The 22,945-nt window shown below is 29.5% G+C and overlaps 2 protein-coding genes across 2 annotated transcripts in view; one reads left to right on the top strand and one right to left on the bottom strand.

Moving 5' to 3' along the window:
- pyd3 (beta-ureidopropionase pyd3) overlaps nt 1–3,755 on the top strand; it is an 11,029-nt gene extending 7,274 nt beyond the window's left edge. The window contains exons 8-9 of the mRNA XM_014414894.3: nt 847–933; nt 3,570–3,755. Of these exons, the coding sequence (XP_014270380.1) occupies nt 847–933; nt 3,570–3,659 (177 nt within the window). The 3' untranslated portion in view covers nt 3,660–3,755. The remainder of the gene's footprint in view (nt 1–846; nt 934–3,569) is intronic.
- A 3,955-nt stretch (nt 3,756–7,710) lies between these two features.
- LOC106677170 (uncharacterized) overlaps nt 7,711–22,945 on the bottom strand; it is a gene marked incomplete at its 5' end in the record, with an annotated part of 28,312 nt that continues 13,077 nt past the window's right edge. The window contains 2 exon segments of the mRNA XM_014414916.3: nt 7,711–9,119; nt 10,844–11,132. Of these exon segments, the coding sequence (XP_014270402.3) occupies nt 8,822–9,119; nt 10,844–11,132 (587 nt within the window).

The following is a 22,945-nucleotide window of genomic DNA, read 5'->3' as shown; positions in this document are numbered from 1 at the left end:
CATATCATTATGTCATTATGATCAAATTTACTGGTTGTATTTTTTTATACAGTTGTAAATATCAATAAATAAATAAAATAAAAAAATATACAATCTTAAACAAGAGTTAACTATCGAATCCAAAGATTATGGAATTATTTAATTAATTAAAACACGGAAAGAACAAATTTTCATCTGTTGGCAGTTCTAAGACAAGCAAACTAAAAAGAAACGTGGATTTGCGCAACTCAAGCGCACTTTGATTGATGCCTAAAAACCAACACTCGACGGTTTATGCAAGAGCGAATTTGCCATTGTTTAGCAAATGTGTAGAGGTAGTTTTATGTTTCCTAAGCCATTCCTCATTAAACGGTCTATCTAACACAAAGCACAAAATCTATGATCAAGGCCCTTTACCAAACTGTTCAACTCTTACAGAAACTAAGCCTTCCTCCTCTACTCTAGTAATTTTCAAATGACATTTAACATTTAATGAAATTTTATAATAATTGAATGAATTTTAACATGTTATTTTGTAAATTTTAACATGAATTGTCCTTTCATTTAACTAATAAATACAAAAAAATTCAGATTGAAAAATATTTAATAAACAGTAAATATTGTTTACAAAGTACTTAAATACCCTAACTTTGTTTACACACTTGTAATATTTTTTTTAAGAACATTAAATAAATAAAAGAACAACCAAAGTGAATTTTTAATTTTAATGAGATTAGTTTAAAAAATATATATTTCACATATGTCTAGCAATAGAATTAATTGACTTTAGATTTGATGCAGAAAATGTCATTATTAAAATGCGCTGTATGTAACTTATGAATAATAATTATTTTGTTTATTTAATAGGGATTGTCTCGAGTAAAGGATGGTTTGCTCATCGCAGAACTGGATCTTAATTTAAACCGTCAAGTGTCTGATATTTGGTGTTTCAAGGTATGTTTTCATATTTATAAGAATTTTATTAACTAACAACACAGTTCAGTTTGTAAGACCCTATTTTTTTTATCCTCTTTCTGGCCATTTCTGCCATGGGTGGGGGAGAGGTTTATCCTACCAATAAACCTATTATAACAAGTTGTTCCATTTGTTATATTAACAACCTTTTGTTTCATATTTCATTTTAATCAGCTGCAATGGCTCCTTGCAATGAAGACGAGACGTCGTACACGTGACCAATACTTGATAAAACTTTTATACTTACCACAGTCTGCAACCATGACAAAAGGCTTATCTCTGAAAGCTTTTATATCCAATTAGAACCTTCTGTCAATTTAAAAACTGACAAACAGAACTTATCTTTGTAATTTGCAATATCTTGTAATCTATTTATTTTTTATTACTCCTTATATTTTCATTTTTTAACCATTTAGTTTTATTTGTATCCTTTATTTATATATACATTTTTTTCCCCTGCATGTTTTATGTATTATATTTTTCAAATTATTTATTGTCACTTTTTATGTGTCGTACTTATACCTATTGAAGTAATGTAACTTTTAAACGCATTCATGCTTTTTCTGGTTGCCCCTTCTATTCCAACTTATTTTTTAATTCTAAAATCGGCCACACACGCACCACTACACTTGTGCTTGAGATCTCCACCAAGTCGGTATATTTTTCACGTTTTATTTCTTTATCTCATCTTTCTTCTTTACCCACGCTATTAAGTTATGTTTATCACATTTTACTATAGTCATATTTACTAATTACTCCTTTTGGATAAATATAACTTTACATTTATTTATTTCATTCTTGTACTTTACTTAAATGTTTTATTAATAATACATATTTTCTTTCTCATAACTTTAATTTTCTTTTTTTTACATTTATTTACTAACTAGATTTTCTCCTCCATATTCGTATTTCTTTATTAGTTTTGGTTTATATAGCTTTATTTTATTTCGGATTTTCTTTTTAAGAAGTCTGATAAGTCAATTTCACTAAAAATTTTTAAGGTTAAAAACTTCCAATTTGAATGTAATTTATTCTAAATTAACATATTGTTGCACAACGTTTTGGGACTATTGTCCCATAATTTTTGACTGATTATGAGGTTACTAAAGTACATGAATATGGGACAACAGTCCCGAAACGTTGTGCAACAATATGTTCATTTAAAATAAATTACATTCAAATTGGATGTTTTTTAATCTCAAAAATTTGTTATTGAAATATATTTTATTTCTTTAATCTTTTTTTTTTTTTACTTACATGTTTTCATAACTTTAATTTTAAATAATTTTCATTTTGTATATATATTTACTCACTAGATTTTCATATGTATTTTACTTTTTGTTCTTTTCTCTTAGTTAATTTTAATATTACTTATTCTTATATAGCTTTTATCTTCTTATAATAGTTAGACTATACATTTTCTTTCAACACTATTTATGTATCTATATTGTTAGGTATTTTTTAATCATTCTGTAATTCCTTTTATTCATTATGGTTGTTATCTTGTTTTTTGTTCTTAGCACTGATGAAGGCTTGAAATTCTGGCCGGAACGTTGGCACTAATAAATTTTTAGTTGTTCTTCACTGACCACAACCCCAACCATCTTCTCCTCATTTATATATATATATATCCATGGTCAACTACTAACTTATATTTTATATTAACTAATATTTTTGGATGTAGAATTACAAAAAAAAAAAAAAAATGACTTACAAAAATACCAGTTTCATTTTTAGGATCCTCGGATCTTGTCATTGCTCATAATCATATGGTGAATCACGAGTGAAATTATAAAAGTGATATAGAATTTGTTCATTCAATTCTTCAATCCATCAATCCTTTGGATTAAAAATTCCAATGACCTTTATTAACATTTTTTTTTTTTTTTTTTTTTTTCCGAACCCTCTAAAAACAGAAATAAAATGTGAATTAGTAGTGCATTACTGTGCAAGAAAGAAAAGTAATTCGTGTTGTGTCTTACCTTTTACTACCTTTGGTATTTTAAGGTTACCTGTTATATTTAATTTTGCATATGTGTTATCCATTCAGGAGCTATTTTGAGTCCGGAGGTGAGGGGCCTCCTCGTGTTGTATCGCATATATGATAAAAAATAAAATAAAAATAAAAATAAAGATAAATAAAAAATAAAAATAATAAAGACAATAGATAATGGTGAAATGATAAGAGAAACAGTCTGAAATCAAAAGAAGTGTGAGGGAGGAATATTAACATTAGGGTAGTTGATCTGCTCATAAACTTAGTAGCTCTTTTGATTCAGCGAGTAACTAGTAATTTAGAAAACAACAGTTTCAACTCAGTTAATCATTTTTAGGAGGATTTTTTTGGTTTCACTTTTTATCCATATTCCAGTTTTGTTTCCTTATTTATATTATTATGAAGTAAAACGAAAGACAATAAATACCCTTTAAGCGAACAAACTAACCAATGAATGAGTTAATTTCATTTTAAATCAAAACTTTTCAGTTAATAATAGGATGAGTTTTTGATAACTATAATTGTTCATTTGTATTTATTAATATTCAGTTCATATAAATGAAAATTTTAATGTTCTAAATTATCATACTTTTTTATAAACTAACATTTTTTTTTGTAGATGACCCAACGGTTACCGATGTATGCAGAAGCCCTCACAAAAGCTTCAGAAAGTGACTATAAGCAACAGATCATTCGAAGTCATAAGTAGTTTCTAAAAAGATTGAAATGTTTTATAAAGTAGTTAAAATGTATAGTTAAAATCTACATAATGTTATATTATAGAAATATATATTTTAATATAAAAGAGTTTATTTATCAATTTTCCAATAATCAAAAATCATGAAAACTGTATATTTTGTTATTTATGAAAGTATTAATGAGTCTTAAAGTTATAAAATATGCTGATGTTGAATTTTTCTATAAAGGAGATTGTCAGTTGGTTGTCGAGATTAAAATAAATAAATACATTGCTGCCACTCTTCATTACCTCATAGAATTTATCATGTTAGATGTTAATTTTTCATTGGATTTCCAGAGGTATATTTTACAACTATATTATTTATTTTATTATTAACACAAACTGCAATGATCCACTTTTACTCTTTAATTTTAATTTTAAAAAACTTCCAACGTTTCGGCCCTTAGGATATTTTCAAGGAGACAACCTTAATCATTGAATTGTCATAATTCATTAAATTTGTTTTTGTTTTGCAGGCTAATCGCTCATGTCTTATACAAACCACACAATTTCAAAACAAAACTATTCTTCAAAAATTGTTTTCCTTTTCTATTAACCTCATTAACAATATCAACAATTAATAGTCAATGAGGTGAATAGAAAAGGAAAACAATTTTTGAAGAATAGTTATGTTTTGAGATTATGTGGTATATATATAACACATGAGCAATTATCCTGCAAAAAATACATTTTGATGAATAGGACAGATGGTTTATTGGCTAATATATAGATCTTTTAGCCATAGAGTTTGGCCCATCCATTTGGTGTTAGTATTGAATGATGAGTATGATTTAGCAGTTTAATGACATAGCAAATTAAATTTTTATTCCTAATAAGTAATTAATGAATTATAACAATTCAATAATTAAGGTTGTCTCCTTGAAAATGGACTAAGGGCCGAAACGGAAGTTTCTCAAAATAAAAAGTTAGGATAACTTTGGATTTTTGAAGTAAAAATAATATAAACCACTCTCAGACAATCAATATATTAAATCAGTAATCTAATTATTTTATTTTCTGACCTTTGTTTTTAACCTTTCTAAATATTTGATATACTTTTAGTTGATTATCAAAATCTTTCATACTTCTTCATTTTTAATTATTGCTAACAATGAGGGGTAGTTAATTGTCTCAAATAAACTAAAATTAAAGGTTCCTTAGCAGAAGCCATATTGAAAATTTAGTAATTTTAAATTTTAGAAAACCGGGAAAGATTGGTCGCTCTTGGCTCTTCCTGTTCTAGTCAGATATCTCAATTTTCTCCTTCAGTTATTTCTAAATTTTAAAAAATATTTTGTATTTATCTATTTTCATTATTGTTAACAATGAGAACTATTTATTTATTTTTCAAATAAACAAAATTGAAGGTACTTTAGAGAAAAATTTCTTAAAAATTTGTCGTTGCCTGAGCCATGACAGATTCTTTCAATGTCAATAATACCCAGCTGATATTCAAACAATTTAATTTTACTTTCATAAAACAAGTTAAATCAAAATTATTATGAGCTGTTTTTGAGAAAATTGTGGAAAAGTTTAAAATAGATGATATAAAGTAGCCATTCCGGTGAATCAATTTTAGCAAAATAGTTGCTTTAACATTCCTGGAATTTCCTAAGGTAAATACACAATTTCAGTTTTCTTCTTTTATTGGCACAACAGTCACCAGACGTTGCTGCATGATCATCGGAGCGCCGGTTCAGTGTGTGTGCCCACCTACGCTTATTAAGAACAGAACGTCGTCTCCGACCTTTTCGGAACAGACCTCCAGACATTCGACCCATCGGAGTTCATCTATTTTACACTACACTACTATCTACACTAGCAATTTTTTTTTTAAATTGTAATTTTGCTTAAAAAGAAGGATTTTTTTTTTCATTTTAATTTTGTTCTATATTTTTGGAAGATTTATCTTTTTTATTTTAATTTATGGGTTTTTTTTTGTATTTACTTAACAAATAAATATTTCGATCCATGCCAGTGTTTTTTTTTTCTGTTCGTTAATTAAGCTTTCCTACAAAGAGACAGAGTTGATTTGAAGAGGCTTAACATAAGTTTTGGTTATTTGATTAAGCTGCCCTCAGCCTGCTTAAAAGCCAGTAACCATCTTTCTCTATTTTCTGTAAGGATAACTGGGATCCTCAGTTGTCGCAGATCCTGCCCCACAGCATCCCTCCATCGGCCCTTTGGCCTACCACGTCATTGCACACCATCCATAAATTCAGTTTCCTAAATTTTTTTTTTTAAAGCTTTTGACCTTTGATGTTGTTCAATACACTTTTAAAGAAAAAGAAAATCCAGTTAGTAATAACAGGTTGAGTATGGACTTGCCCTTCTGAAATATTCATTCAGCGGTCATAACTTTTTCTTCTTGGCTTTAATAGGTCTATCCCAAGAACCATATCTGACATCTGCAAACTCTACAGTACAAGTTTTTCCTCCCAAAATATGTAATGTGCATGCTCCTTACAGTTTATGGACTGTCAGAAGTGATTCTTGAAGCAGACTTTTTATTACCATGCTAAAGATAACACAATATGGTATAAATATTTGGAAAACAAAACACCACCAATGGTGTGCTTCATTATAACTCCTCACATTCATTAAGGTATTAAACTTTTACATTAAAAAAATTATAATTTATTTTTAAATTATGTAATAAAAAATATATATAGCAAATGCAAATGTTAAAATAATCAACAAAATATTTCATAATTACATTTTAAACAATATAAAATAGTTTTGATGCTTATTTAAAATAAAACAAAATAAAAATACAAACTTATATAATAACTTTAACTACTTTGATCATTTTAAAAACACTAATTAATTCCTATATATATATTTTTACAATGTAAAGGGAAAAAAAATCTAACATCTAATCTCATTAATATCACAACATATTTAGACAATGAACTCTCAATAAATACATGGAAGCACTCGCACTCGGAATATTTTTAATAAAAATACTATGAACTAAAGCTATACAAATGAATAAAATTGTGTTTCTATTTTATAATCCTAACTTTGTAATTAAATATTTAAAAAAAATTATTATATCAAATAAAAAATATGTAAACTAATGAATAAAAAGCCCAAATAAAAAATTGTGGATGGAAAATAAAAATTATAATATTTGATTTTTATGAAATATCGAACAGTATAACTGTCCTTCAAACATAATTTTAGAGAATGATTTATTTTAACAATAACTTAGTTGAATATGCAACTATTGGATTATGCTCAATAAAATAGACAAAATTACAGAAATCAATGTTTCTTAAACTTTTAAAAAATAAACATACTTAAATATGAGTGAATCAAATTTTTTTTTTATGTCTTTACTGTCTTCTACATTTAACAGATATATGGACCACATTCTGCGCAATAGAATTAATTACCAAATTTGAAACACGAGTTAGTGCTTTATTATTCTTTCTTAAATTTCATTCCATATCATGTGGAAGAGATCCAACCCTATATATTTTAGTGATATTTTACATTTCTTATTGAATAAAATCAAAAAGTATTCAATGTTGACAAGAACAGAACGGAGACTGAATATTTTATCAACATTTAACTTTAGATCTATTTATTTAAGCTCAATTACTTTGTGGCTTTATTTTGTAAACATTTTTCTGTGTATTGAATAAAATTAAGCTTCTGTTATAAAAACCAAAACAGATGAATCAATACAAAAAACAGCAAATTAAGAATTCAGAAATGCCCGACACAGTTTAAAATTTATTTTTAAAATTTCTAAAGAACTTCATGTACTTCTGACTTTTGTTATATATGTACCCAAAATATCTGTAAATATTTTTAAAAATCTTCAAATTCAACAACTAAGCTATAAATTTTTAATATGTGCCGACATTATTCATAAGTAAGTTGGTGGCTAAAAAATTCAATTATTTTGTGATTCAAAATTCCTATCTAATAAAATACCTTTAAGTTTGATACAAAGAGATTTGACTATATTCATGTAGTAATGTAGATCATTAAGACATAAGTATGCTTATTAAAAATTACATTGTGGTATTTTTTTTTACAAACTCTAAATTGTAAATACAGTGTGACCTGGCATAAGTTAAACAGTTTATCAGATTTGACACACATTTAAATTTCTTCATGCTCTTTTTCAGTACTATTTAAGATTTTGTACGATAAAAACAAGAATAAAAGTTCACAAAGTCGATATGAAAGTTTGATTCATTAATAGCCGCTGACAAATTAAAGCTATGTTGAGGATTTTGAGGGTATGCAAGATGAATTACTAGTTTCAGAAGAGCTCACTGGATTGTGAAATTGTTTCTGCTTCCTCTTCTTACTCTTTGGAAATGGTAGAAGAAGAGAGTTGAGAATATTTTGAGATGTCAAATATTTGACAATCCTTACATGCTTGATCTATGCCATCAAGAAACATCTTGAAGCTAGTAGCTCTCAAATACAAACCAATATAATTGGTTTTTCTGGGCCATAAGTTTTGTTTTTATATGTATGTAAAACATAAATATGCATTTTTATTAACATTTTCATCTCTAAAAATGAAAAACTGTACATTTTAAACCTGCCTATTTGGAAAACTGTGTCAATAAAAAGACTATTAAGTGATAACAAAATAATAAGTACCTTGAGATCCCAATTATACAGGTTACACTGTGTTCCAACTTTGTACTTTAGGAACTAACTAGACATAAAAGTCGAAAAGTATCATTAAAGGATTCAAATAAATGGATTATTAATCATTAAGGACAGAAGTAGAATTAGTTATATCCACAAACGATGAATTTAAGAAAAATAGATTTATGATAACATAATCAGTATTATGAGAGCTATTGTCCGAAGTTATATTGCCACAAAATTAAAAATTAATGTTAAAATATAGTTTCTAACATTGCAACTGTAATATTTACACTTTGTGAGCCTGTGTACTATTATCATCCATTTCCTTCCTCAGTGTATGCCTGGTAATACTGTGCTGAAGGTTTGACCCCTTTCGGTAATTATCGATAAATAAATAAAAAATATTAGGGGGGAAAGTAAATCTTCTTTATCAGAATCCCCAAAGAAGAAATCCAATTACGAGTCAAAACGAATGCCTCTGAGATTGCTGAATTTCATCTTGAACGGCATCAACTGACAAGTACGCAAGGGGAACAGTTGTTCTTGTCGATGATAAACAACGGATGACATTTCTGGCAGCGAGTTGATAACTGATTGTTCACTGGGACAGCCTTCCTGAAACTTGAATCTCCATGGACTTTGATGCTCACGACAATTGGATCTGCCCCGGGTACTTCTGAACTCTTTTCAGGAATGAAAAAAGCCCTCCTGGGGTCTTGCAAGTGAAGCTCCAGAGTGTTGGTCTCTTCCACATTTGTTTCTGGAGGCTCTAGGTCGTAGGATGGTCTCCTGGGCCGAATAATTGTTCTGGAAAAAAAACAACAAATTATAAGTACTTTTTGTCTATAAGACAATAACTTAAAAATTATACATCATTGGTTTACAAGTGAAATACTCTACATCAAAAATTGAAGTGTTGAGACTAATAAGGATACAATGTTTGATTTATTTAATAAGTAATTTTAATTTTTATAAGCAGATCTTTATGATAATAATAAATTCTTTGAAGTTTACCTTTTTAATATTTTAGATTGGATAAATAGATATGTTTCGCTAGTAAACTATTGATATGTTCACATACTGATAGCAGTGTTACTAAATACTAATTATAGAAAAACCTTTCAATAAATATAATATGTAATTTTCCTATTTATTACGATTTTCATTTAAAAAAAAAATTGGATATAAAGAAATTTATAATAAATAACCAATCATAAATTAAAAAGTACCACTATAAATTCCGAAAACTTCCTATTGCTAAAATTATAATAAATTTGATTAAATCACATTATAAATGAATAGTAAATATTTTGCTCTAAACAATGTTTAATTCAAAATATACCTTTCTAATAGCAAATTTTATGGTTTAAACAGTTTTCCACATAGAGTGCGCCTAAGTAGTATTTTATTCATTTCAGTATGGACTGTTGAAGTAAATAATGAGTATTTTGTAATAGATAATATAAAACTATAACCTAATTTTTAGCCTAACTTATATAAAACAAATAAATTATAATAATAAATTTATAAATAGTTATAAATATAACAATAGATAAATATGAAAAATTTATTTATTGTTAAATATCTGTTAAAAAAAAAAAATATATATATATATATATTTAGAAGTTAATAATAAACTTAATAAAGTTTATTATTAACTTCTAAATATATATATATATATATTTAGAAGTTAATAATAAACTTAATAAAGTTTTTATTTTATTTTTAGATGAAATATTTTTTTTTCTGAAATTCACCAAAAGTAAATTCATGTTTTGTCCACTCCTGTAGTTTTCATTATATTTCTGTGAGATGAAGTAACTAGTTTTTTTTCTGTGCACAAGGATTAAATTTCCTGAAAAAAGATAGGAAATTTACCACGCATCACACAAGGATTGAGTTAAAATTTCTCCAGAGTATTCGATCTTAGATAGTGATATTTTAATCTATCCTATAGATTGTGCCTGATTATGATGATATTTTATCACACTAAAAGACGATTTTTCATAATTATTTCTCTAATTTTTGTCTTTTAGTATGTACTGTATTTTAATATTTCTCTTTTATCTACTTTTACATAAGTTTATAAAAAAAAAAGAAAAGCAAAAAGTAAATCCTGTGCTATATTAATTTTAATTTTGTATCTTGATTATTTTTTTAATAATATTTTGAGAAAATCGCATTCACTTTGAGAACCTCTATATTATAGGAATCCTCAGCACAATCTGTTTCACAAAATCAAATACCTCACCAATCTGCCCAATTAATTAATTATATTATAATAAAACTACTACAATTATTTTATCCTATTTTCAACTATCGTAATTTGATTATTTGTAATAATATATGAATAATACTTTAGTAAAATGAAGTGCTCCTTGCTTTGAGTTGTGCATTTTATCTTGATTTATTACATTATTGAAATATAGATTGATTTTAATGTCCATATTCCAATGGGTCTCTCGCATGTGTAAATAAAAAAAATATAATAGGAGACTGTCTGAAGTAGCTAATATGTTAAAATAACTAACCTTGGTGTGGGCTGTGGAGCTCTAGTCATGGGTTGTGTCCTGGCAAGAGCAGGATCGGAGCTCGGGGTCTCTATGGTACTGCGGAAGGAGACATTGGTGGGCCTATAAGTGGGCGCTGTGGGCTTCGTGGCAGACTCTGGTATAGTGTTCCTTCGAGGGGATAGAAAAGACCCTGAGCTGGAGATCAGCAAGTCTTCTTTGTTACTGGAATGACTCTTGTCTGATCTCCTGGTGCCGATGTGCTGGAGGTCCTCACTGTTCGGGGGTTCCCCTCCAACCTCCCCCAGTCCTGAGATATATCAAGGATAAGTAAATATTTTATAATTATGAGAGATAGTTGACTGTGGATGACTAATATGAGAAGATGAGTGGAGGGTGGGGTAAAAATAAAACACAGATAAGTTGAAATAATTTATTTAATCATGCCAATGTTTCGGGCCAAAATTTCTAGCCTTCATCAGGGCCCAGAAAAAAGAACAAGATAACAACCAATGAATACGAAAAATAAATAAAATAAAAAATAAAATATAAACATAATGACATAAAGTAAATAATTGTATAAAATGAAATTAATAAAATAAAGTGATGAAAGAAATGGAAAATAAAATGTATACATAGGTAATAGTATAAGTAGGTAAAATAACATAATTAAGGAAATAAAATAAAAATGAAGTTATATAATGCAAAGGAATATGAATATATTAGTTTATTAATAACTTAAAAAATTAAAATTATGGAAAGAAAAATAAAATTGAGAGAAAGAAAATATATGTAACAAATGAAATATGTAAGCATAATATTAGATAAAGAGGCAAAATATAATTAAGTTGAACAAAAAAATAATAATTCCGGTTATATTTCCTTTTTTATTTTCTATACTTATTGGTTGTTATCTTGTTCTGTTCTTAGCCCTGATGAAGGCTAGAAATTCTAGACGAAACGTTGGTACGATTAAATAAGTTACTTCAACTTATTTGTGTTTTATTTTGACCACACCCCCAACCATCTTCTCTTTGTATAAATATTTTATAAATAAAGGAAGAATTATAAATAAATCAAGTGAGGCTATTTTTTCTTTGCCAAATTTATTTATGTAATATATACAAAACGTTACATAAAGAAAATATGAAATAAATAAAAAGATGAAGATGAGATGGAAAAATGAAAGCAGCATAAAATACATTTTTAAAAGTCAAATACCTCCAGGACTAAAGGCAAAGGTATTAGAAACGTCTATATCTGGAAATTTTATTAGAATTTCAGATGCAGCCAACAATAATAAGGCAAACAATAGAAAAAAATTATGAAAGATTGATGCAGACACAACTGAAATTTTCAAGAAGTATGATAGATATCAAAAGAAAATACCATATGGCAACAGAAAAGGACAAACTAGAATAGTAGTTAGAGGTGTGCTGGTCATGTCATAAGACTTGGTAGAAGGTGGTACAAAATTGAACAGAGTGGATACCAAGATGGGATAAATTGATTTCCAGGGGGCGCTAGGTAATATTTTTCCTGGAAAGGACGCTTGGTAGGACAAAACGTTTGGGAACCACTGACCTAGTTTAATCAAAGTCGTTGGAGCTTTTTTGGATAAAATCGAAAATATATGATACGATTCTACAACCTCCTACTCACCTATTACAATATAAACATTTTCCTGCTAGAGTTGGTTAAGGCTGCCTCTCCTCCTACCACTACCATTTCATCCTCATGTCACGAAATCAATCTACTCCTGTATATATTTTTTCTTGAGTTTTACAATGTCGAAAAACAATTTTCACTTTAATAAAATATTTTCTATGCTGTGTTGGTACTTGATTATAAAAACTATACGTTCTTTATTACGTTACCATATAGATCCCTATTCCTCTATCACCCATGTACAGGTAAGGGAAAATATCAATCTGATTAAAGATACTTTTGCCTATATATCTAGTACCAAAACTCTTAATTAAATAAATTAAACATTTTAAGAATGGTTTTGGAATGCAATGCCTTCTTTATTATTAGCATCAAGTATAACATACCATTCGTTTATTTATCAGGCGAAGGCCATTTTGCAGGAGCTATTTATTTTCACTCCAGGGACCTCACAAAATCTATTTCTGTAAAACTGGCAGTTCATCGAATTTTTTTACGATTCCAATACTTCCCCTTATTAGGTATAGCATGTATTGATAAGTAACAGTAAAAATTAATCGATGAACTGCGAATTGAAACCAAAAATAAAACAGAGATAGAAAAGTTAATATAAAAAACAAAAAAAAAAACCTTCCAGTAGATAGGCAAAAATTAGTTATGGTTGAAACTAATAGCTCATATTGCCATGGGTATAATGAACCATTGATACTGGTACTGGTAATGGTGGGGGGAACAAGTCCGGCAAGTGGGCCTATGGGTCCTTACTGCCATCCCCAAGACAGACCAATGGAATGACTATTTAATTTATCTTCTTCCTCTATGTCGAACCTTTTTGATTTTCTAATGAAATTCAAAAGGGACTCCCAATCTATAGAGGAAGCCTCTTTTCCTGTAAGAGCCTAATAGCCTGTGTCTTAGTGACGCATACCTACCACAGTCTGCTATGTAATGTAAGGCCAGAGCTACAATTCCCTCCTTCGGCGAATAGTCAGAGGAACCACACTCCAACGGGCCAGGAATAAAGTAATCCCTGAGGAGCTCCAACTCCCTTCAGTGCCGGAATACATAGGCCGTAGGCACATCAAACTTTTTTATGGGCTGAAAGCCTGTGCCAATCCCCTATTCCGAGAGATCGCCACCAAGATCTGGGAGGTGGCAAAGCACGGTCCCCTTGGTCGACGTCCTCGCCGAGGGAAGGACTTCAGGCTCTGCAGCCTGAAGCCACAACACCTCAAAACCATCAGCCGGAATGTCACTCACATTCTTTGTAAGCGCCCGGCTATAGAGCCACAAAATGTAAAACCGCCTTCAGCGGACTATGTTTTAGCTAATCTTATAATACCGTAAGGCAATATAACAAAAATTGTAAATGTGTTAATTTTAGATTTTATTGTTCATCTTTGTGATAATAGAGGTAGGAGAAAATTATTTTATTGTCTATATGGTTGTTATCAGACTGGAAGATAACCTTCAGAAAGGTAATTATTCTCCTAAAATGTATGACCATTAGCAAATTTTACTCATTAAATGACATTAATATTGTAATATATTAGCAAGTATGACAAATAGGAGAAAATTATATGTAATATATAGGTTTTTGTTAACAAGTAAATAATTTATAAATAGTTCTTTGAGTGTATATGATATATGAGTGTTGTTGTAAGCACATGTTTATGGTTTGGTTGAATTTGTTTTTTAGCAGCCTGAAGATGGGGGAAATCTTCTGAAACGTTGCTGATGATATGAAATAAACTATTGTTTTTTAATAAGGAAGAATTTATGTCATTCACTAAATCCTTTTAAAGTAAATGTATTATATGTTATATGTTATGTAACATATATAATCCGTATTGTATATATATTTTATCAATAAAGAGGTTTTGAAAATAAATAAAAAAGTAATGTAAGGCAGTCTTTGGGGCCTATCCTCATAAGCAGCAGGTTCCATCATGGACTACTCCACATATCTTAAGATGTCTTTTAAGTCTGCAGTGACCTGTCAGGACTCCTATTGATAGTCGGAGTTGGTTTCTGTTAAGGCCTAGCAGCCACTTAGTTTTAGAAGTAGAGGGTTTAGTTATTAAAATCTTGGCTTGTCTCAGCCCTATACAGTCCCTCTACTCCTTACCTGCTTTCTTCCATGTTCAATCAAGAACTACTTTTCTCTGATGCCTTTTAGAAATGCCATGGAATGGTTCTGGTCCTATAGGAGAGTGCTCAGCCCCGATTCTAGCAAGTTGATCAGCTTTTTCATTACCTGTGATTCCTTTGAGTAAATAAATATTAAATCCATGGGGATTTTAGTTATCAGTTTCAACTATAGCTAATTTTCCCCTTCTCAGTAGATAAAACAAAATTACCTAATTGAATATAAAAATAATTGAACATGAACACCAGAATATCTGGATTTCTACTAATTCATGTTGAAATCGATCACTACTTAATCAGAAATTACTTTGAGTAGTAACATCTGGGAAGGAATCGTAATATATCACTAAAATCCGAATAATATCCGGCCTTTAGAATATAAACTCCGCCATTGATCAAGTTAAAAACAGCCTGACCGCAATATAGAAGACAAACGGTCCTAATAAAATGTCCATTTAATTGCATTCTTCTCTGTCATTTCCCGGATTCAGTGACTACACTCTGTGTAAATAGTAAATGAAAAAATAAATATATCTTTTCCTTGGGTAATATCCTTAAAAAAAAGAAAAAAAAAGAGGTAATTTCGTTTATAACTTTTATTTAAAGAGTAAAAGCAAATGGGCAGGAATTAATGCATTAGTTTTATATAGCAATAAAATGGTATGTATGTGCCTGAATAGCCTAGCTGAAAAACAAAAGGTTATAAGAAACTAAAATTACACATTTAAGGTGGGTGTAAACCTGAGATATTACATTAACGTTTTTTTAAGTACGAGTTAATGAACCTCCTAAAAGAAAGAGATTTTGCCTGCTTCGAAGAGGTCTACTGTGTCCATACGGATGGATCCACAAGATCCCACCGTAAGATATAAAAATAACGACTTTTATATCCACTTCAAATAGAATATGTCTTTTTGCTGGAAGGCTTTAAAATGAACAAACGACAAACTGGCTCGGATTAAACATTTATTTGGTTCAATTTAAACATTTTAAAAACTAAAATAAACAAAAGATGACTAATAATGAATATAAGTAAAAATATAAAAAGTAGAATAGTTAGATAAATTATGAAAATGACAATAAACTAATTTACAAAAAAACAAACAAATAAATATTGCACGCCGAAAGGTTGCTCCACTCCGATAGGTCAGAGGAAGAGTGCTGCCGAGATGTATAGGTCGCAACTCTGTAGCTCAATACACCATTGTAATGGTTGGTGTAGTGGCTCATCGACAGTCAAAACATCCAAAGGCGTATTAACGTATTAGGTGAGCCGACAAAATGAACGCAGACAGGGCTGGTTACACACGTTCCTGGCTTTAATTATCCGGAACTCATATTAAAATCGAAACACAGAAGTGGTCTGGTTCCGAACTGTAATGACTGTAATGATTAACTCACTAAAAATGTCCAAACTATTAAATTATAAGGGCAGACAGGGCTACTGAGACGCTACCATGGCCACTAATTAGCCGAAACTGCTATAAAAAACTATGATGGTCGGCCCGTTGCTAGGCAACCTCTTAGCGACGATTCTCAACCCTTAGCAACTGCCTCTATTACTCATTGTAACAAACAAATATAATTACATATTTTTTTTCTTTTCAAATAACTAAATCTGAATAAAACAATACAAATAAAAATAAATGTAACTAAATTAAATACTAATAAAACTCAAATACTATTTACAATTATTTACAAGGTAATTATATTATGGCGTTAACAACGACCTTGACCAGGCAAATAAAGTAGATAGGGAAAAGAAGTAAGGGCTTCGGAGAACGAGACTTCAACGCGAGAGGCCTCTGGTTCGGAGCCCGTGGAACTATTCCCAGCACAACTAGGAGTTTCATGGAGGAGCTCGGGGTCGATGTCCAGGACGTGGCTAGGATGACAGAGAATATAATACTTGACTCCCTGGGTATCATCCACCACCACATGCATGGAAATTAATGAGTGGGGGAGTTATCCAGAGGAGGGATGGCATGCATACATTGCATATCTTAGTTGTTATTTTATTTGTTACTTTATTATTTCTGTATATATTTTTAATATGTTAATATTTATTCTATATTTATTGTATATTAATTTTTACATAGTTTGTTGATTTTTTAAAATTTAATTTGTTACTTAAATATCTTTCATATATTTTTTTCATATCTCTATCACTATTTCATCCATTATTATGTTAAAGACACATTGGGTTCAAGCCAAAATATGAAAGAGAAAAAGAGAAGAAGGAAAAAGAAAAAGGAAAAAAAAATCATGTTTTAATGTTATATATTGCTCCTGTTTATAATTATTGTTTTATTATTATATACTTCTCTAGGCTTATTTATAGTAAGATTAAAAATAGTGTCTGATTAGACTAAAATAATAATAAAATAAAGGGGGGCACAACTTCGTATTTTAATAAAGTTTTTCCCCTTCGATCAATCAAAAGTAGCACTTTACATAATCGATTTTACTCATTTTTTCAGTGATAATTTCGAATGAAGTAGGCCTATCTATGTACCAGTAAATGTTCTATAATATCAGTAAGGTCTTATTTCCATTGAAATTGTCTGACAGGACTTAAAGTAACGAATTTTTAATACATTTTTCTCCAAAGTAAATATAGTAAAAAGCCACTGGCCTCAACAAATATAATAGAACTATTATTAACATAGTAATAATCAAAACATTGTATGTTTAAATGTGTATAGTTCATGGCAAATTAAAAAAAAAAAAATAAATAAATAAAATAAATGGACGGGCTTCATTTGACTATTCTCTTAGCCTAGTATAACAGACTATTATAGCATAGTTGCTCTCAGGAGCTGGGTCATAAGCGATAAGAATGAGGAAGATAAGACAGACAATGGACGAAGTTGAAGCACACCTCTAGAGGTCATCCCATTTGGGCGATATGGGGCGGGACCCGCCATTCAGGACGTGGGGAAGCGTTATCTCCAGGATGTGCGGAGAGTCCTTCTGGGAGCACTTGCTTCTTTAAGGAGTTTCATCAGGCACTCAGTTCAATCGTCTATTTCCAGTATTAAAAATATACACTTTAATATTTTATATAGATTATAATAAAACTCTCTTCTTATTTTTATGGTTGTCACATAAAATTTTATTTAGATCCAATAAAAAAACTAATAATGTCTAGTATATTGGATCATTATTGTTAGATATAACGGGAAGCATTGAAATGCTTTTGAGGATAATACTGGAATATAGAAAAGAGATTTCAGTGCAAGTTTTCAGAAAGTTCCCAAATTTGCTCATTTATGGTTTCTGTAGTTTAACGAATTTCAAGTATGTGACACCTAATTTTATAAGACACTAGCAAACCCTAAAATGCTTGGCCATTGTGGCGCAATTTGAGGATGTATATTGCTATATACACTAATTGAACATTATTGAGACATTGACTCTAATATTAATGTATAGATGAAGTGATAAGACGGTAGCAATAAGAACATAAATGGTAACAACTTCATAACCGTTCATACTGATCTGATTTAGGTGATTTTTTCTTATTATTTTATACATTTTAAGAGAAGATCTCGAGGCCATCTTCTTTTAAGACGCCTGGGAGGATTATTAAGTAATGAAGGAGAAGCCAGGTTAGAAACGAGTTGGTTTAGGTTGTAGGTGGAAAGTTTATCATGGAAGGATTGGTAACAGGTTATAGCCAAATTGGCAACATATGGGACATTGAGGTCATGATGGATGATTTGATTTGTGATAAAATAAGAAGTATTAAGGATTTTGGACTGTAAGGATTGGATTCGAAAGGAAGTTGATGGTTTAGTGGAGCCTCCATTGCTCAACTCCGTGTGTCCAGATACAGTCATGTAGATCAGTCTTTTGTAACGGATTGGAAGTTTAGACAGATTATGCTTTTTAAGTTCATTTATTATTTTTTTTTTAAATATTTATTTGTTTTTTAACCGTGGATGTGGCTATTTTATTTTTGATTTATTTGCATATTTCTATTTTTTGATAATTTCTTTTAATTTGAATTGTATTTATGTAACGAATCGAACGTGTGTTAAGGATCACTGAAGAAGGGAGGTAAGAGAGAGAGTAGAATGAATAAGGAAAATGTAATATAACTTTGTGTGAGAAGAGGAAGAAGGAAGAAAAAATATATGATTAAATTATAGTTAATTATTGTTTGAAAAAAAAGTAGAAAAAAAATTTTTTTTGTATATTTTTTAAATATGTGCTACTGTTTGTATATCCAATCTTATATTTATAAGTATCCTGTGTGTTTTAGCAACCTCGTATATTTGGCAAGTATTACAGAACTAAGCATTTCTCTTTCTTTCGTTTCCTTAAGATGGTTACGAAACAGTTATCCCTAAATCCCGTACATCCAAGGATGAGGTTCGCCTGCAAGAACTTCGTGCATACTAACCAACAATGTTGGCGTGCGTTGCGTTTTTGCTGCCTCGCTCAAAGCAGGCTGTAGACATTAGGTGATGGGTTTGTGTTTGCTGAGCACGAATCCAAATATTATCTTAACATAAAGCCGAAAATGTATTGGAAAAAAAAATTAAATAAAAAATTAAAAATGAGAACTATCAAAGCAATTTGGGAAAAATGAATGATTACGTACTTGTATTCAATGATATAGAATTTACAATGTTTATTTTTTTTAGAAGGATTTATTATAGCTCAAGAGGCGAAAAAGGCAGTTATTTCACTCCTATTTTTGATTAATTTAATAAAAACCATGTATAATTAATAGTTAAAATTAATGAGTCTGCCAAGAATAGGTAGGGAGAAAAAAATGGCAGCTCTTTTAAAACGTTAAAAAAATTAATTTTTCATTCGGAGCTCTATTTCTTAAAAACTTCCAACAATACTATAAAATCTAAGAGAACGTCATTTAAAGGAGAGTAAATTTGCTAAAATATGGGCTCTAATAAAGCTATCTATGTTCAATAGTTTCCGAGACATAGTTTTTTAATAAGCAACATTTCATAAAAAATGTACTGAAAAATCATTAGTTAGTGGACTTATTGAGGATAATCTATAGTACAAGAGCCAGTGTGAAAGAAAGGCAGTTATCTCACCCCAATTTTTGATTAATTTAATAAAAACTATGTATATTTAATAGTTAAAATTAATGAGTCTGCTAAGAATAGGTAGGAAGAAAAAAAATGGCAGCTCTTTTAAAACGTTAACAAAATTAATTTTTCATTCGGAGCTCTATTTCTTCAAAACCTCCAACAAGACTATAAAATCTAAGAGAACGTCATTTAAAGGAGAGTAAATTTGCTAAAATATGGGCCCTAATAGAGCTATCTATGTTCAATAGTTTCCGAGACATAGCTTTTTAATAAGCAACATTTCATAAAAAATGTACTGAAAAATCATTAGTTAGTGAACTTATTGTGGATAATCTATAGTACAAGAGCCGGTGTGAAGGAAAGGCAGTTACCCCAATTTTTGATTAATTTAATAAAAACTATGTATAATTAATAGTTAAAATTGATGAGTCTACCAAGTACAGGCAGGGGGAAAAAAAATGGCAGCTCTTTTAAAACGTTAAAAAAATTAATTTTTCATTCGGAGCTCTATATCTTTAATGCTACTAACAACAATAGCTAACCTAATAGTACATCATTTAAAGTACAATAAATTTTCTAAAATATGAGTCCCAATCGAAATAGCTCGATGGCAGCTCTTTTAAAACGTTAAAAAAATTAATTTTACATTCTGAACTCTATTTCTTTTTTTTTTTTTTTTTTTAAATAATTTATTTATTGATATTTACAACTGTATACACATATATACAACAAGTAAATTTTCTGTAGGTGAGACAGTGACATGATAAAAACATCTGGAGAATCTACCCATTGATAGGACTCCAACAACATTTATAGAGGAGAAGATCTCGAGGCCATCTTCTTTTCGGAGCCTAGGAGGATTATTAGGTAATGAAGGAGAAGCCAGGTTAGAAACAAGTGGATTTGGGTGGTTGAGAAGTTTATTATGGAAGGAAGGGTATCTGGTTCTGGCCAAATCGGCAACATATGGAATATCGAGGTCCTGATGGATGACTTGATTTGTGACAAAGTAAGGAGCATTAAGGATTTTACGAAGGATTTTGGACTGTAAGGATTCTCTATTTCTTAAAAACTACCAACAAGACTATAAAATCCAAGAGAACGTCATTTAAAGGAGAGTAAAATCGCTAAAATATGGGCCCTAATAGAGCTCTCTATGTTCAATAGTTCCCGAGACATATTGTTTTAATAAGCAACATGTACTGAAAAAAAAATCACTTTTATTTTTCACAATTTTATTTTATGAAATCTTATAATTTCATCTCTATTTTGCAATTTACTCTAAGGCTCTAAAGCCTAATTTTGATGCTTGTAAATTATTCTAAAGGGATCAATCCCAGAAAAAATAAAGAATATTATTATTACAATTAACCATTTTCCTAGAATAGCACAATCATTTTTGAAATTACCTATTATACTATATATTATATATATTACCTATTATATTATATATATTATACAAATAAATTGAAAAATAACAGATTTTGAAATCGAAGAATTACCAACATAATTCATGAAGCGTTTCGTTCTTCTCATAACAGTTATATTTACCAACTATTAAATAATAACTGGAACGAAATGCAATAGGATGGTATTCTCTGACTCATTTCGTTCCTTCGTTTTATGAACTATTTGTAAGAGTTCAGCAGATCTTAAGAAATGAGATGAAGATAGTTGACCGTGGATTACTGATTAGGGTGTGCGTCTGTCTAATTTAATGACGATCAATTAATTATTTGTTATTATTCAATTCAATATTTTGTATAATTCCAAATTTGTTTGTATACTATTTATTTTCAATTTTATGTTTCTCATTAGTTCTATAGCCCTGAAGAAGATCTGAAATACAGGTCGAAACGTCGGCATAAATAATTTTTTATTTTTATTTAAAAACAAATATGATCTTTTTTTCTCAACTTTATTCTTTTCAAAACCTTTCAAGGTTTCGACCCTCAGGTCATTATCAAGGATATCTTTACTTTGTTGTCATTTTCTCTTTTAAAATTCTTAAAAATGCCGGCTGATTGCCTTTGTTCCATCTACAACTTCTATATAATTCTCTCTTAAATTTAAAACTTGTACTAACCACTTCTCTTCTTTCTTTCATTTACATTTGTAAACTTTAACAAATGTACATTGCAACAAAAGTTTGCAAATGTAAATGAAAGAAAGAAGAGAAGTGGTTAGTACAAGTTTTAAATTTAAGAAAGAATTATATAGAAGTTGTAGATGAGACAAAGGCAATTAGCCGGCATTTTTAAGTTTTTTAAAAAAGAAAATTACAACAAAATAAAGGTATCCTTGAAAATGACCTGAGGGCCGAAACGTTGGAAGGTTTTGAAAAGAATAAAGTTGAAAAAAAAGGATCAAATTTGTTTTTAAATAAACTAAACCACTCTCAAACAAGAATATATTAATAAAAATTAATCTAATTTTTTTTTGTTTATTTATGTTTTTCTTTGTTGACCGCACTCTCCCACCATCTTCTCCAATCAGTTCTTAAGAAATGATGTTTTTTGTCAACGAATAGTTCATTGGCGTTGGAGAAAAATAACAGAAACGACCACCAATATGGGAAACATATTCGTTGTAGTTTCTGCCATTTCATTCTACGATAAATTCGGGGATTGAACATAATACTGGTTATCTCTTCAAGGAGCACTAACCCCTCATGGAATGTTAAGACTCTTCATAAGTCGGAATAGTAAAAGTTAATTTTATTTTGATTTTTATTAATATCCACTTAGTCATGTTGTGGACACCAGGAATCTGACAAACCATAATAAGAATTGCTAATTCAGAATTTTGTTAATTGGCACTAAAAAAAAAAAGAAATACCGATTTCTTGTTTTCACTGCCTAATTAAGAAAGTGAGATTTCTAAAAATAGAAAAAGAAGTTGACAAAACGGAATTCGAATTCACTAATGAGAGCAATCTAAATCCGGAGCTCACTCACAACAAACTGGTCTTTTTTTCGCTTTTGTTTTTTGGCAATCGATTTCCGCTTTTTACTCTCTAAATAACTTAAAATTTCGAATGCTATATAGAGAGAAATACTTTATTTATCTATGCTGCCTAAATACATTAGGTTGCTATCTCACACAGGATACTTATCAATCCGTAATCGGGCATATATAAATTACACATACATGGTATAATCAGAAAAAAAGAGATACAATAATAAGATATAATAAACAAAATTTTTCCCCCCTACAGTTTCCTTTTACAATCAATTTCGGT

The sequence above is a fragment of the Halyomorpha halys genome, unplaced genomic scaffold, assembly GCF_000696795.3.
Source record: "Halyomorpha halys isolate HHAL.00 unplaced genomic scaffold, Hhal_1.1 Scaffold89.1, whole genome shotgun sequence".
In the NCBI taxonomy this organism is placed as follows: Eukaryota; Metazoa; Arthropoda; class Insecta; order Hemiptera; family Pentatomidae; genus Halyomorpha; species Halyomorpha halys.
Note: the sequence above shows the minus strand (reverse complement) of the source record. Positions and strands in the feature narration are given on the sequence as shown.